The 16,005-nt window shown below is 36.7% G+C and overlaps 2 protein-coding genes across 6 annotated transcripts; one reads left to right on the plus strand and one right to left on the minus strand.

Annotated features, from left to right (window-relative positions):
* Positions 1-28: 28 nt before the first annotated feature.
* On the plus strand, positions 29-8,949 carry LOC110769281 (ENTH/VHS family protein). Of its 3 annotated transcripts, none has more exons than XM_021973224.2 (14): positions 29-255; positions 747-873; positions 1,136-1,187; positions 1,354-1,433; positions 1,515-1,593; positions 1,832-1,915; positions 2,095-2,240; positions 3,289-3,672; positions 4,113-4,154; positions 4,817-4,909; positions 5,002-5,186; positions 6,112-6,332; positions 7,023-7,968; positions 8,094-8,949. In XM_021973224.2, the coding sequence occupies exons 2-14, from the start codon at positions 839-841 to the stop codon at positions 8,579-8,581; spliced, it is 2,835 nt and encodes a 944-aa protein (XP_021828916.2). In that variant the 5' UTR covers positions 29-255; positions 747-838; the 3' UTR covers positions 8,582-8,949. The 3 variants fall into 3 exon arrangements, with proteins under 3 accessions (XP_021828916.2, XP_021828915.2, XP_021828917.2); XM_021973223.2 differs by having other exon boundaries at positions 29-251; XM_021973225.2 differs by having other exon boundaries at positions 30-251; positions 6,115-6,332.
* Positions 8,950-9,365: 416 nt separating this feature from the next.
* On the minus strand, positions 9,366-16,005 carry LOC110769286 (uncharacterized). Of its 3 annotated transcripts, none has more exons than XM_021973232.2 (8): positions 15,522-16,005; positions 14,256-14,467; positions 13,681-13,950; positions 12,580-12,702; positions 11,589-11,739; positions 11,020-11,240; positions 9,937-9,973; positions 9,366-9,841 (listed from the first exon to the last, which is right to left on the minus strand). In XM_021973232.2, the coding sequence occupies exons 1-8, from the start codon at positions 15,877-15,879 to the stop codon at positions 9,723-9,725; spliced, it is 1,491 nt and encodes a 496-aa protein (XP_021828924.2). In that variant the 5' UTR covers positions 15,880-16,005; the 3' UTR covers positions 9,366-9,722. The 3 variants fall into 3 exon arrangements, with proteins under 3 accessions (XP_021828924.2, XP_021828925.2, XP_021828923.2); XM_021973233.2 differs by having other exon boundaries at positions 11,020-11,117; positions 13,681-13,962; XM_021973231.2 differs by having other exon boundaries at positions 13,681-13,962; positions 15,522-16,003.

Genomic DNA, 16,005 nt, shown 5'->3' on the forward strand with positions numbered 1-16,005 from the left:
CCCAATAAACCAAAAAAAACCCAAAATCCAAAAGCCAAGGACCTCTTCTCTCTGTCTGTCTGTCTCTCTTTGCTATTCTTATTTTGTTCACAGAAGAAGACAATGACCAAAATAACAGCTTAGGGAATTCAGGAGCACTTCTCTCTATCTGCTCCTCCTCCTTCCCCTCCCTTTGTCTGTAACAGATCCAATTCTTATTCTTTTTTCACAATTTTTTTTCTGGTTCCCAATAATCGCTTCATTTGGATCAGGTAGGTAGGTTTCGTTTCATTTAGATCTGGGTATTTCTCATTTTGCTTCAGTTTTCTCTGTTTCAGATCTAATCCATCCAAGTGTTCTTATTTTATTTGATTCAGCTCTGCTGATTGCCTACCTTTGCATTTTTCTTCTTGTAATGGCTCATTTGAATTCAAATTCGATTTCCCAATTGATATGGGTCAAATTAGATATAGATGGTATCTGGGTTGTCAATACTTGATTCAAAAGATTCATTCTATATTTATATGTAAATTGGTTGAAACATTACATTTGGCTGCCTCTTCCATTTACAACATGTAGCATATTCCTCAAGTTTTCCAACCAATTTTGAATTCGATGACATTTGGGTTTCCATTCAATTGAAGTGTTGCATTTTTTTAACAATTTTTTTTTTTTTTTGTGATTTAATCAATGAACATTCTGTTCTGTTATTGGGTCCAAAGATCTTCAACCTTGTCTTGTATTAATTGAATTGATGATTCTTATAGGTAAAGTTTTCCTTAGAGGCGATATTCATTTGAATTGGATCGTGGAATTTGCTGCCGTTATTGATTTCTGTTAATTCGGAAAACGAGCTACGATGAAGAAAGTCTTTGACCAAACTGTTAGGGACATGTAAGTATTGAATTGTGTTCGTCAGATTAAATTGCTTACTGTTTTTTTTCTTTCTCAATTTAGTGCTTAGATAATGTTCTTCCTACCTAGCATTTGATTGTTGCTTGTTACTTTAAGATTATTGCGAAAAAACTGATATTGAATTGTACTTTTGACAAATTTCGAGTTTTTATGTCCCTCTGTTGATAAAATAACTTCTTCTTTTTCCCTATATTTTGCAACCACAACTGCGTAACTGTAGTTCTTTATTGTGTTCTTGCAGCAAGAGAGAGGTGAATAAGAAAGTGCTTAAAGTTCCTGGAATAGAACAGAAGGTAACCTTCTTCTCTGTTAGTTGTGCTATGTCAATATGCAAAAGTAAGTTGGTTGATAGTCATCAATGCCTAGGTTCAGTGGTCGTGAGGTAGAACTCTAATAGCCTTTGGATTTATATTCTCTTTCTTACTCAATTACTCACTCTCTCTCCCATTTCCTTTCAAGGTTCTTGATGCTACTAGTAATGAGCCCTGGGGTCCTCATGGATCACTTCTTGCTGATATTGCACAGGCAACCAGAAACTAGTAAGCTTCGTAGTTTCCTTTTGTGGGTTCTTTGAATCTCTTACTATCTTCGAAATAATTCATTTTGGAACAATTGTGCAGCCATGAATACCAAATGATCATGTCCGTAATTTGGAAGCGGCTAAGTGATACTGGCAAGAATTGGAGGCATGTTTACAAGGTTTGTCATGTTGTTGTGCTTTTTTGTAGTAACTGGCAGATACACATTGTTTAGCTTGCTCTCTTTCTCTCTCTCTCTCTCTCACACCCCCGGTCCCCTCCATCTCCATGTACTGTATGAGTAACTCCTATTATCACCGTCATGAGATTTCCTATTTTTATTTTTATGATGCAGCAATATGGTAATGTTTTGTTTACTATATGTGTTGGTTTATAAAATATTTTGTTCTTAACTGCAGGCATTAATTGTTTTGGAATACATGGTGGCTCATGGGTCAGAGCGTGTCATCGATGATATCAAGGAGCATGCGTATCAAATATCGGTAATTTCTGCCTCAATGCTGTTTCCAAGATTCATATTAAGTCTTTGGTTTTTTTTTTTTTAAAGGAGAATTGCAAAGAAAATGTATCTGCTACCCTTACCACTTGTGCTAGCCCCAATGGCTTAGCAATCTGCTTTATTTATTGAGCTAACTGAACTAGTATTTTTTCTATGATACAGACATTATCCGATTTTCAATACATTGATTCGAGTGGAAGGGACCAGGGAAGTAATGTCAGAAAGAAGTCTCAGAGTCTTGTGGCCCTTGTCAATGATAAAGAAAGGATAATTGAGGTTAGACAGAAAGCAGCTGCTAACAGGGACAAGTAAGCATGCTCTCAGAAAGGGTTGTTAAAAATACTGCCATGTTATTCTCGGACATTGCTATATAGCATATAATGCATAAATTACATACAATTGTTTGTACCTATGGTATCAGGCTTAATAATTTTTATTCTTCATTTATGTGGGGTTCACAATGGTCTGAAAGCCTGAAGTAGTTTGGTATGCTGCTTTGTTTTATTTATTTGTTTATTTATACTATAAGAAACATAGTTTCATTAATAAAAATAAAAATACAATACTATATAATCTAATATAAGGGTGAAGATGTCCACTTGTCTAGCTAGACTACTCAACTACAACTTCAAAAGAGAGCTAAAAATCATAATATTACATAGCAGCAAACAAGTAGCACAGTAAAATACAGCAGCACTCCAACAATAAAACATAATTTCTGCCTTGCTTCGACATCCATTTTTTATTTTTAAAAAGCAGCCCATGCAATTAAGAACAGGAAAAGTTTCTTCAGTAGAAATATGTGAGGGCGTTAATTTTCTTAAGTCTCATATTGAAGTTTCTTTATTGCTGCACAGTATTAATTTGAGTAGTGGCTGTAACTTGTCTCTTGTTTTTGAGTTATTGCATCTACATTAAATTATTAAGGCAGTTTAAGAATATTTCATTGATTTTAATTTGTCTTCATTTGATGAGTTATGAATTAATTGTAATGCTTTTCCTGTAATATTCTCTTTTGTATTTTTAAACATAAATGGGCACCTTGTCCTTTTCTTGCGCCTTCTATTTCAATTTTGTTAAATTCAAATGTTTCCTATGATAGACCCTTAAAATTTTCCATATTTATTGTGAGAAACATCTCACTAGCTAATTGTGGCTTATCATGCTCATCATCTTATGTGCAGTTCAGATAATAGTTCAAAACAATGATTTACTTATGTTTTTCCTTTTATAAATGTTTTAGCTAGTCGTAAGAGAGAGAAGTCGAAGGAGTAGTATTGTAAAACTACCCCTGGTTCTTCCTTTACAGGAAACCATAACGGAACAGGTTTATGACTGTTTTCTGTATCGCAACAGGTTTCGTAATACATCATCACCAGGCGGAATGTATAGGCCCGGTTCCTATTCAAGTACAGGAGGATACGGTGACAAATATGATGATGATCGTTATGAAGGCCGCTATGGAGGTAGGGATGAGGATAGAAATGGTTCTGGTTATGGGAGGGAAAGAGAATTGGGCTATAGGGATGACGACCGGTATGGAAAACAAGGGGATTCATATAGTCGTGACGGAGATCGTTATGGCAGAGAATATGATGAACGCAACGGCAGAGAAGGTTTTAGGGATGATGATTACCGAGGAAGAAGTCGAAGTGTTGATGATTACCATGACTCTAGAAGTAGAAGCTCTGATAGAGAGAGAGAGCGCTCATTGGATGATGATGGCCAATATTCATCTCGGTAATTGCCTACTTCTATTGATAATCTTGAATCACTAGCATGATTAAGAACCATTTTCATTTTATTGGTGTCGTTATTGATTTTGTTTTGGCTTATCATGCTCAACTCTCTAATTTAAGAATGTCCACTTAGTTTTTCACTTGAACATTAAGAAGGGAAAGTTGTTATGAACAATTTTGTTTTATTTTTTTTATATATAATTTTTGTGATGGTTCCCTGATGAAGGATAAGAAAATCTTTAAAAAAAAATTATTTTGAACAGGGACTAAACACATTTTCCATCTTAATGCTTGAAAACTGGAAGTTATCTTCGTAACATGCCAAATTATTTTGTTTAAAAGAAAATATCTGTCACAATTTAGGCTACAATTGATGCCTTCATTGTATACTTGACCTAGATTGTAAACTTATTTTTTGTCCTTTATTTGTCCTCACTGCAGTGGTAGTGGCGCTAGAGCTGATGACCAATCTCAGGATGGAAGGTAAATCTTCAGTTGATTTGTGCTCGATATATATCTAAAAATCTGTGTGCGTGTTAGACATTTATTGGACATGACTATATGTGATTAAAGTTGGACAGGAATCAAGTGATACAATTATGATCCTAATCTTATCACTCTTCTAAATCACATAATACATATGAAGAAATTCAAATTTTTTACACTAAATATTTTGTTGTACGAGGAACATTATGATTTCTAGTATAAAGATCTTCTTTTAAGATTGGTAGTACCTTTACTTTTTTTTTTAAGATCTCTAGGTTTCTTTACTTACTCATATCAAGGAAATTTCTATATATTCCAATTAAGAAGGGTTCTATGTTTTTTGGTCACTAAAATAGGTGGATGGAGATAGCATGACATGAAAAAGAATTAACTAATTTAATTTATAGGCTTTTTTAGAAAAACAATGTTTACCCACACTGGCATCCATATTTTTTTATATGTTATTTTATTGGTGGTATATATGTACATAAATTAATATATGATATATTCAAGAAATATTAAAGATTTTGGTAAGAAAAACAAAGTAATGATAATATGTTTGAAGTTCAGTGATAATGTTGTTTCATAAATATTCATCACGTTCAAAGCATTCCAGAATATTGCTAGTTCCCCTTAAGAATATTAGTCATTATCCGCAGGCTAAGTAGGAAATTTTCGGAACAAAACATTGGCGCTCCTCCTAGTTATGAAGAGGTTGTAAGTGAATCTCGAAGTCCTGTTCACAGTGAAAGGTAGTTTTTTCTTTATAAAGATATATAATTCACATTTTATTTATATTTGTTCTATTATAACAGTAGCTCAATCATTTAATATTTCTTTACAGGGGTGGAGAAACTCCAACAGTTTCTGCTCCTAGAGCTTCTTCTCCCCCTACAAGCACTAATCCAGGCCAAGCAACCAGTGCTCAAGTTGCTTCTGCATCGCCTGTAAAGCAGGAAGTGGAGCCTTCTGATGAATTTTTTGATCCACGTGGTTCTGTTTCAGGCGTTCCATTTGGTTCTGTTTCAGGTTAGTAAGTCCTGTGTACATGTTTGTGCTTTATTCAAGCTTGAAGTGCGGAATAATGAGCTATCACTGTATCATCAATTATTTTAACTCATTGGTTCTGATTGTGAAATGTTGCACACATCAGGATGGGGGTATTTGAACGGCAGATGGTCCCATTCAAACGACATGGGACATCTGCTACTAAACGGTCCCTACTCGATATGCACTTTACTTTTGCATGAATTCTTTATTTTCTTTTATCTTGATTGTTAATCATGTTAGCACATTCAGACATGATTTTCCCTGATTAACAGTCTAAAACATAATATACCAGGCTATTTGAGAAGTATTACCCGTTTCATATATATTTCTTCTGATAATATAGAACCAGAAGTTCCTTTATACATGTGAAAGTTGCATGTTTTCTTTATATGAGAAAAATGCCCACAGAATGTCTTATAAAGTTAGTGACTATAAATTATAATGGTGAGATCAGTAGGAGCTGTGGAGGTTGAGGTAACGACATAATAGTTTGTGATGGAATGATAGGTGATGGTGGTTGTGTAGGTTATGGTTCTGATTAGGCATGGTAGTTGCAGTTGTGGTAACTTTGGGCAGTGTAGATTTATTGTTGGCAGCCTCCACTTAGTTTGATCCTTTTATCAGGCTTGGATGCTATTTTTACCGGTTGTGTTCAACATCATAATACTGTTTAGGCAAAGGTAGTTTAGTTTTGGATGTGTATAGTGAACCAAGATCTCGTGTAACTATAGTGTTTTTATGTTGGTTTCCTGAATATAGAACCAGATCATTAACTATTTTGGTTACCTTTGCAAGCAGGTTTCGTTTTGATATAGTTGTTTTGTGGCCCTTTAGGTATATTATTTTGTTTACAGTAAGAAAAAAAATGCAGCACTATGAAAAACTCATACTGTCTTTCCTTTAGCAGCTGCCCAAACTGCCCAAGCTGCTTCAGCTGCCCCAGCTACCTCAAACAATGTTGAGATGGACTTACTCGGCTCCCTATCAGACTCATTCTCTTCAAATGCATTGGCCATTGTGCCAACTACATCTCCTACCACTACATTTGAACCTGATGCCCATGCAAACTCTGGTTCTGCGACCACATTTGTGGCAACTCCATCAGCGTCTAATGTTATGAGCCAGGTAGGCATTTTTTATGTCATAAAAAAATTTGAAGGGCCGTACTTCTTGAGTTGAGTTATGACAGGATAATCGTTTAGGAGATCTTTCAATTTGACCCTTGATGTATTTAACATGTCCATTTTTTGGTTAGAGTAATATGTCTCATTTATGACCCACTTTTACAGGTTATATGCACATCACACAACAAATTTCCCCTGGACACATTCATTATCCTGTTTGTTTTTAAATGGGTTATCTTCCTTAGGAATAAATTTATGGATCATTTAGTATGAGTAAAATGGTCAAATGTAATGTTGGTATGCAAAAGGCTTCTCTTTACAATTATAGGAACGGAATTTATAATTTGAAAATTTTGAAATATTAAAAGGTATTTCTCATCGCATCTCATATTAATAATGGTTTCAATAGCTAACATGTTCAGAGTAGTTGACATTAGAGAATCTGTGACCCCTGCTTTCTCTGCTGTATCTTCATCAATTTTTTTGTCATTTTCCATGGAATTAAAATGGCAACATTAAACTTTGGCCCCTGTAGATTGAGGTGTTTTCCACTTAGGTCCCCGTAGTTTTAAATTTTCCAATCACGTCCTTTTTAACTGCAAGTCAAAAAAGTATTTCCGCCTAAACTTTGGGGACAAAATTGTAAATCCAATTATAATTATTGGATTAAAAGTGTTCTCCTTTGATGCAGTCATTTGATGATCCATTTGGCGACTCTCCCTTCAGAGCTCTCCCTTCCGGTGAGACTGTCCAACCTCAGCCACAGACTTCCACACCCACGGACTCTTTCCCTCCAACCATGAACCAGGATGCAGCTAACTTTCCCTTTGGGGACTCATTTTCTGCCGTAACTTATTCTGCACCTGGGGTTTCCAGTGTTCAAACTCCGCCAACAAACTCACAATTTTTGCCTCAAGAGCAGTCTGCTGAACACAACACTGATATTCTCGCAGATATTCTCCCACCTCCTGGACCTTCACCTGTCATGACTTCACAGCCACCCTTTTCAGGTCCAACAGGTCAACCTTCACAGCCAAGTGCTAATATGTATGGGAATTTTCATGCGCAGCCTGGAGCTATTGTGCCTCATAATCAAACTGGATTTGCTGGACAAAACAGCAGTGGGGGGTTTTCCCCACAGGGAGGACCTACAGCTCCCATCACTTCACATGTGGCTCCCCAAACTCCGACAGGACCAATTGCGCAGTTTAACAGTGGGAATTTCATTTCACAACAAGGTGGATTTTCCGCTCCCAATAGCGGAAACTACTTCTCACAACAAGGAGGTTCTACAGCTCCCATCACCTCATACATAGCTCCTCAAACTCATACTGGACCAGCTGCACAACTTAATGGTGGGAACTTTCATCCACAACAGGGTTCTGTCGGCCCAGTAGCTTCACAGGCTGTTCATCAAGCTCCAACCGGACCAGGTTTGCAGCACAACAGTGATGTTCTTGGCAACCTTTTTCCACAAACAGGGCCAAACACTTCAATGGGTTCACATCAAGCACTGTCATCTTCAACAGGGGCACTTTCTTTAGTTGCTCAACCACCTAAAGACAAGTTTGAGCCCAAGTCAGCAGTTTGGGCTGATACACTGAGCAGAGGACTAGTTAATTTTAATATATCTGGAGGTGAGTGCCATATGTGCCTCTTTTTTTCCTCTTTTGGCAGTAGGACAAGCCTCTTCAACTTGTTTATTGACTGTCTATGTTTTTTGTGGGTCTTGTAACGGCTTTTGTTTTATTTTCACCTGCAGCTAAAATTAATCCGTTGAATGATATTGGAATTGATTTTGATTCCATTAACCGGAAAGAAAAGAGGATGGAGAGGCAGCCAGCAACTCCTGCAGCATCTACTGTTACCATGGGTAAAGCTATGGGATCTGGTTCTGGTATTGGCCGTGCAGGTGCAAGCGTTCTTAGGGGTCAACCAAACCCTATGATAGGTTCTGGTATGGGCATGGGTATGGGTCCAGGTCCAGGTCCGGCTATGGGTATGGGTATGGGTATGGGTATGGGTGGTGGTCCGGGTGGAGGCATGGGCATGGGTGGTTATGGAGGCATGAATCAACCCATGGGTATGGGAATGGGTATGGGGATGAACATGGGAATGGGAATGAATATGGGCGTGGGGATGCAAGGGCCAACTGGATTGCCTCCTGGGTCAAACATGCCTGCCGGTTATAACCCCATGATGGGGGCAGGTGGTTATCCTCAGCAGCCATATGGCGGTGGCTACCGATGAAATTCACGGAAATAATCAATACATGTTTGATTTGAGGTCGATAAGACTGCAATGCCAAGCTGGGTTTTTACTATAAAATTCTATCACAATTCACATCTAGACCAATATTTGGTATAGAAGGTTGTATTTTAAAACAAAAAGTGGTGTAATTTTATGTGGCCCCCATGTGATGTATTTTTTATCCGTCCCCTTTGTAACTCTCCTGGTTTCTCAAGGGGTCACTAGAGAGTTATATAGGTGCATTGCCTTAGCTGGTTTTTGCTGTTGTCTTGTTTGTGTAGTAGTGGAGATAACCGTTCTCAGGTTATCATTTCTGTTTTTATCTTTTTTATATTTTTTTTAATATCAGATATATATTCTTTTTGTCAGTTGGCTAAATAAGTGTTGATTCATTCAACTCTCTCATCTTTTATTTTTTCTCTAATGGAATCAGAATATGTTGTGTGTTTGGCGAGAAGGTATGAGAACGGGACGGAGTAGGGCTGGGTTTGTCATTCCCATCCCGGTCCGGCCAGATAAATGGTGATTCCGTCAGGCATGTGGTGTGAGCGGTACCTCTTTCCTTATTAGGAATGATAAAATTTGAACATTGATAAAATAGCACTAAATCTGAAAGGTAGGCAAATTAAATTAGAAATTCGAAAAATCTGTTACGGGTTGACGACACAAGCGTATACACTCCCAACTGCGAAATTGAATGTTAGTAATGTCATCCAAACTGTATAATTTTTTTTCCAGCAAATTGTACTTGTTTGATCGAAATGTAGTATAAGCACACGACATCTAGAAAGCAATCACAATCAAGAATATTTATCCACCATCTCTTGAAAAGAAAGTTTTATCAAACTTTGTACATACTTTTTTCTATCATTTCTTCCTTAATGTGCTAATATTTATGACAATATTTCTTCTAAACCTGACATTGTTCTCACCACCAGTTTCTTTTGCCAAGTATGAGTGTGTAGGTCTTACCCCTGCACCAATCATAGAAGTTAAACACTTGCATCTGCATTTGGTATTTTTCTACCCAATTTGAGAAATTGTCTCTTAAGAGAACACCCAATAAACAAAGCGTCTTGGAGGACTGTTCATATTATATAGAGAATTCCTTTAGCATTAAACTGGTAAAACCTCTTTGGATTTACTCTAGAAAAACTTGAATCCTATCACCAATTGTGTCATTAAAATCTAACAGCACTTTCCCTCCCATTTCATCAGCTGCCTCATTCAACAGTTCTTTGATGTTTACACCGCCGAGAGCTGTTGGAAAAATATGTGGACTTTTAGTTATACTAGCGACTACCAGACTGAAGTAATTACCCGTTTTCAATAAGTATAGAGAAGATGAATAATACCTGGAACTATATTTGTGATTCCATCCAAGAATCCAGCCTGTAAAATGTATTTAACCAAAAAAAGAAAGCAGTTTTTCATAAGACAATCTGAAATATCATAACTAGCATGCAGGAGATTGGTGTATGAAATAATTTCAAAGATTTAAGAGACAGGAAAAATGGGGTGGGATTACAAAGAAAACTTCCTAGACCTTCACCCTTCTTCCCTCCATTAAAAACCTTCTGCCTTTTACAAAACACCGCAGTACAGGATGTGGGAATCACCCAACTCAAAGTAGTTTCCTTGAAAAACCTTGATACAATTAGGCAAACTTCTCTTTTCCAAGAAAGTTTGAAGCCTTCTCTTGTTCTTCAAGCTTCCATAGCTGCACCCACTCCTGCTCCTTTACATTTTTCTTGATAAGCACCTCCTTGTACATCTACTATCAATTTTCTAGAGTAGGAAAATGTTCCCTCGGGAGTCGGGATGAAGCCAAAATTGCAAAGTCTTCACAACTTCCATCCATTAAAGTTGATGGCAGATCGCACCCTGGCACTCAAGTGTTCACCTAATATCACAACACCTTAGGGATTCTAATGATATAAGAGTGAAGACCAACTTGGGATTATCAATAAGGTTGATGGTGAACCTTTTCCGAGAAGTGCATGAAAGTGGTGTGCTTGGACCAAGAACTTCAAGAAAAGGTTATATAGGTTTTGCCATAACAAGGACTGACTCCTAGAGGTTTCAGCTATTGTGCGAGGCCCTTAAAAGTGACAGTTTTACTCTTTCTGAATACCAGAAATAGTTGAGGTTATAAATGTAATTAGTACATCACCTAAACTTTAGGCACTACAGAAAGATGCCATGATAAATGTTTAAAAGAATAATCAAACATAAACTACATAATGAAAAGTAAAATATAGTTGAAAGTTATTTTAAATAAAAGAGTTAAAGCTTCATCATTAAACTACTAGGTTTTGTTTTCTCTATTTTTCTTTTTCTATAATAGTTTGGTTCTAACAACAAAAGCACTATGAAGGGAATGCTATGCAATAAGAAAACTATATGATATCTGTGCCCATAAAGAATAGATGACTTACAGGAATCCTAACATCAAGTTTCTCAAATCCATCTCTTCCAGTTATTTTGACCCTCAACGTCCGAGACCAGATCCCAGAAAATGAACCCCTGGAACCATCTGCACCATAGTTATTGTACACGTCAGGTGTTATAACTTCAACAATGGGATCTTGAGGACTCTGATCTTTCTGCTCTGCATCATCTTTAACCCTCCTTTGGAGACTGTACACATTACTGGTCACTGGAAAATAACCTTCATGTATAAGCACTAAGAAACAGAAAATGCCCATCTATATCTATAGAACTTTGGGTGGGATGGTAACTGGTATAGGAAAAATTGGCCAATCTTGGATATTTCCTTTAATGGAAACAAGTTGAAATTTATCTTCTAATGAGCCATTCATACTGTGATGTTAATCCAGTTTTAACCCAGTTAACTTCTGATGAAAGTAATCAACCTCAATTGGATTTCCAGTTAATAATATACAACTTCACGTTACAGGCCATGTGATAACAAATTATCATCATTCAGAAGTGGGTAAGCAGTAATGACATTGATATGAGTCATGTGAATTTACAAGGTACTCACATCTTTCTGAAGATTGTGGAGTGATGCTGGCAGAATACCGCTTTTCTTCGTCATAATAATTGTAGAAACCTACAATTTCCTTAATCTCTTCGAAGGATGGCATGCTTCCAGGAGGAGGGATACGACCTCCTCTGATACCAGCTAGTGCTTCCTGCAATTGATTCAATAAGTTCCTTAACCCTAAGTAATATTCTAAATTAGTGAATTCTAGACGAGTACCACGTCTTAAAAGCATAGAAAAATGCATGGCCTTTTCTGAAAATTAGTTTGTTGACAGATTTGGTGATAATGCCTTTAATATTCTTAACCAGATTATGTATTCATATAATAAGTGAATTACTTGCAGTGGAATCTAACAGAATCATGTTACAAGATAATTTAAAAATTGAATTTAGTGCAAAGTACCTTACATAACATCGTAAGTTGTTACGATTTCACTTTATAGATCTGTAGCAGCCATTATTAATTGAAAAAACTACGTTATACCTCAAATTGATTCCATGTGAAAGATAATGGAACAAAATTGCCTTTTTGTTCATTAATATATAGAAAATAATTCCATTTCCAAGGAAATGGATAACAGAGCTCTAAAGATACAGAACCTTTAAAATTCTTGTGGAACTTAGACACTTCCAGATTGTATTGTAATGGCCAAGAATTCAAGGTGTAATCATTTGAGGATTTTCTTTAGCCAAGAATACTCCTAAACCATCTATATCAGAGATTGTAACCCACAAATCTGTTACTACTATTTTGTACACAGTTTCTTGTCCATTTAATTTTCAGGAAATTCATGTTTATGTTTTTCTTAGCTGCTCAAATGTTTTGGGTTTTGAACAACATCATTAATTCACGTAAGAAAATCAGAGAGATCAAGAGTCATAACTATTTCAAACCTTTTTATAGTAGCACAGTTATTGGATTTCCAAGACAATTGAACTTTTCTTTTGTCCATGAACTGGACTCAAATGAAAAGGTATAGGCATGTTACCTGCATTGCTTGAATAGAAACCCCAATCAAGGAAAGTGGATAAACCACAAGTTTATATCCAACATCCTCAAGTTCAAGGGGATTGAGTATTGGTGTTTTGCCCCCTCCTTCAAGCATATTGGCCTGATAGAACATAGAGCTTTATCAATCTCTGCAAATCATTTTCATTTTTGTACAACGCTTCTGATGTTACAAATTTGAGAGATGATTTTTTCTTAGATTAATGATTGACATATCTTGACATGTATAAATCACATATTTCCATATGGATGCAGTGCAGCTAAAATACCCGAAACTAAATGTAATTTATCGTTCATGCAACAGCAAATATCTCATACAATACCCACATGTTAACTAACCTAAATATCTCTGTTAAGAATGTCCAAATATGTTCTTGTAAACAGAAATTAAAAATGATAATGAACCAAAAAAAGTAATGAAAGGTGCATGTAGTCAGATGTTTATTCCTAAACCAGAACTTAAAACTACAGCAGTATCACACCTTGTAGACATAACATGCCCCATCAAGTTTGACACTCCCTAAACAACTAAAAACAAAAACCAAAGGACCAAATAATAAATATCCCAGGCAGCAGAGTGATGCCATAGTAAATGAACAACAAATTCTGTATCTTCCTTACACATTTAGCACCAGGTGACAGATATCCTTCAGAGTTGAGCTTTTACCACTTTGTTGAGTGCTCTAGTCAGAACATAATTTGGAGTCGTGCTACAACATATTTCTCAACTTACATGGTACAGATATATTCAACTTTGTTGGATAGAAAGAACAGTTTTTCAACAGCCAGTATGACAGGAGAGAATAAAAGCTGAAACTTTTTATGTTTACTTTTTTAATTTTCAATTATAGATATCATTCAGGTTTATCTTCTGCTTCCAACACATGGGTTATAGTCAAACCCAATTGTTTTTGGGATGAAGGGTTAGTTGGGTTGGGTTGGGTTTTGGGAGCATGTGTGTGTATACACATGCATTTAAAAGGGTTTACTAAACAACTTAGGAGAAATGTAATAAATGCCAAGTCTTCAACAACATTAGATGTTTGTTACTTTTTAATGTACCATGAAAAATGAAAGGTACCATTTTTGGAACTGGGGAAGATATTCCACAAAAAGCCTTCATCTCTTCTTTAGAAGTTAGTGCATCAATGAAAAGAACATCTGCTCCAGCATCAGCAAATGCCCTTGACCTCCAGAGTGCTTCATCCAAAGACACTGCTTGACGAGAATCAGTTCGTGCAACAATGACAATGTCAGAGCCACTCTCTTTCCGAGCATCAACAGCTGCTCTTATCCGTATCACAGCCTCCTCTCTTGAGACCACTTTCCTGCCTTTCGTATGACCACAAGCCTTTGGAGAGAGCTAAAGAGGATAGCTTTGTAAGCAATAAGTGTCTCATACAGGCACAAAATAACAGAATGCACAATGCTTAACAAAACAAGGAACTTTTTTACAAAAGGATTGTTAGAAAGTGTTTCACATCAACTTATCAAACCAACCACAAAGTCATACGAAGGTATACCAGGAGGACACTCAGAAATTACTTCACCTTACAATACGAAATCACACCATGCAACAGCCAGTGCATGAGAGAGTGAGTAAGAAGACGAAAACAGGAAGATTCATGGATGAAAAATTATATTTTAATATTATACCTGATCTTCAAGCATAATCCCAGCAAAACCGGCTTTAATATATCCCTTGACAGTTCTCTTAACATTCACTGCATTCCCGTATCCATTATCCCCATCCCCGATAACAGGAATTGACACAGCTTGGGTAATTTGTTGCCCCTGATCCACCATTTCTCCATAGGATATCAAACCTGTATCTGGCAATCCTAATCTAGCAGCCGATATCGAAAATCCTAATTGAAGAACAAAATGGCATTAATAAACTTGTTTCTCTGTTTATACACTTACACAAGAAAATATACCACAAAATGACCAAGAACTCAGATCCATATGCAGTAACTCAACTTCAGTTACTTGCTTTCAGGTGTCATGATTTTTTATAAAAGAATTAAAAGGGTTTAATTAAACATACATGAAAGCAAGTGCATACACAGTGAACAAATTTCCCACTTAAAATTCAGTTAAAGGCATTAAAATCTAATTACTGGACAGCTAAATATATATATATATATATATCTCACAATACAGAACATCGAGAATAGATAATATATAAAAAGAACAACCAGTAAACTCACATGAATAAAGAAGGACGCTAACATATGACTTTTACGTTTGACTGCTTTAGAGTTCATTCAGATAACAAGCAATACTCTACTTTGATTGAACAATTTCTATTTCAATTACTTCCTGTTTGTCTGGTTGACAATGTAACGATAGTTTGTTCAACAATGATGTCACCAACAATGGAAAAGCTGCAGCAGCAGCTTGTAGATCAGATATAACTGTTAGAATATAGAACATGTAAATTCCATATTCTAATAGCTTAAGCTTTTGTGGAACCGCATTAAACCAATAAACTTTATTAGGATATCAGAACAAGATATCTTGAGTTAGAATCCCTGCAATTGCACCCTCCCAATATAATTTGAATTCCCCATGTTGGGCTAATGAGGGAGAGAGATGCACAAGTGAATTGTGGGCTCACATCCCAACAGTTCAATCTTTTGGAAATAGGGGTATCAATAACAATGAGTATATAATCAAGACAACTCCCATATTCCCACAACAAGAAACAACACACTGGCAGCATGAGCATCAATAATCAACCACATATCTATTACAAAGAAAACCAATCAACCCCTTATCTAAAAATGCTCAATACCAAAGTACCAATAATCAATCCTGAATCAAAAACCATAGTCTGATACCACCCCATATACCAAATCATGCAATTATGCCAATATCTACAAACAAGATAGAAAACCCACATCAAAGAAATTCACATACCACTGGTGAAGCAGCACTGGAAGCCAGCTCTTTCAACCAACTTGGCACTTAGAGCATCAAAACAAGCAGGGGCTTGATGAACCCCTGGCAAGTCAAGAATTCGGCGGAGCGCTTTGGCCGGAGACTCAGGCGCTGATTCTCTGCCTCTTGAGTAAGCAGCGACGAGTTGAAGGACACCCATTTTCGCAGGAGAGGCGGAAGGGGTATGGTTTAACTTGTAGGGCAGTGAAAGTGGGCGTTGATGGAGGGACGATCCAAATGTGAGATTTGAAGATGGTGGTATTTTTGTGCTGAGATTGAAAGACGAGGTGTGAGGAAGAGAGACAGTGCAGTATCTGCTAAGCACCTGCAGATTCATTCTCTCCTCTTCAATTCAATGGCTGTGTTCAAATTGATGGAAGGCGTTATGACTTACGACAAATACAAGGACTGAGCTGAGTTCAGTCTGTTCTGTGTTTTGGGAGAAGAAGGTCACACAAGTGCT

Source organism: Prunus avium, chromosome 1, assembly GCF_965620075.1.
Source record: "Prunus avium chromosome 1, drPruAviu1.hap1.1, whole genome shotgun sequence".
NCBI lineage: Eukaryota > Viridiplantae > Streptophyta > Magnoliopsida > Rosales > Rosaceae > Prunus > Prunus avium.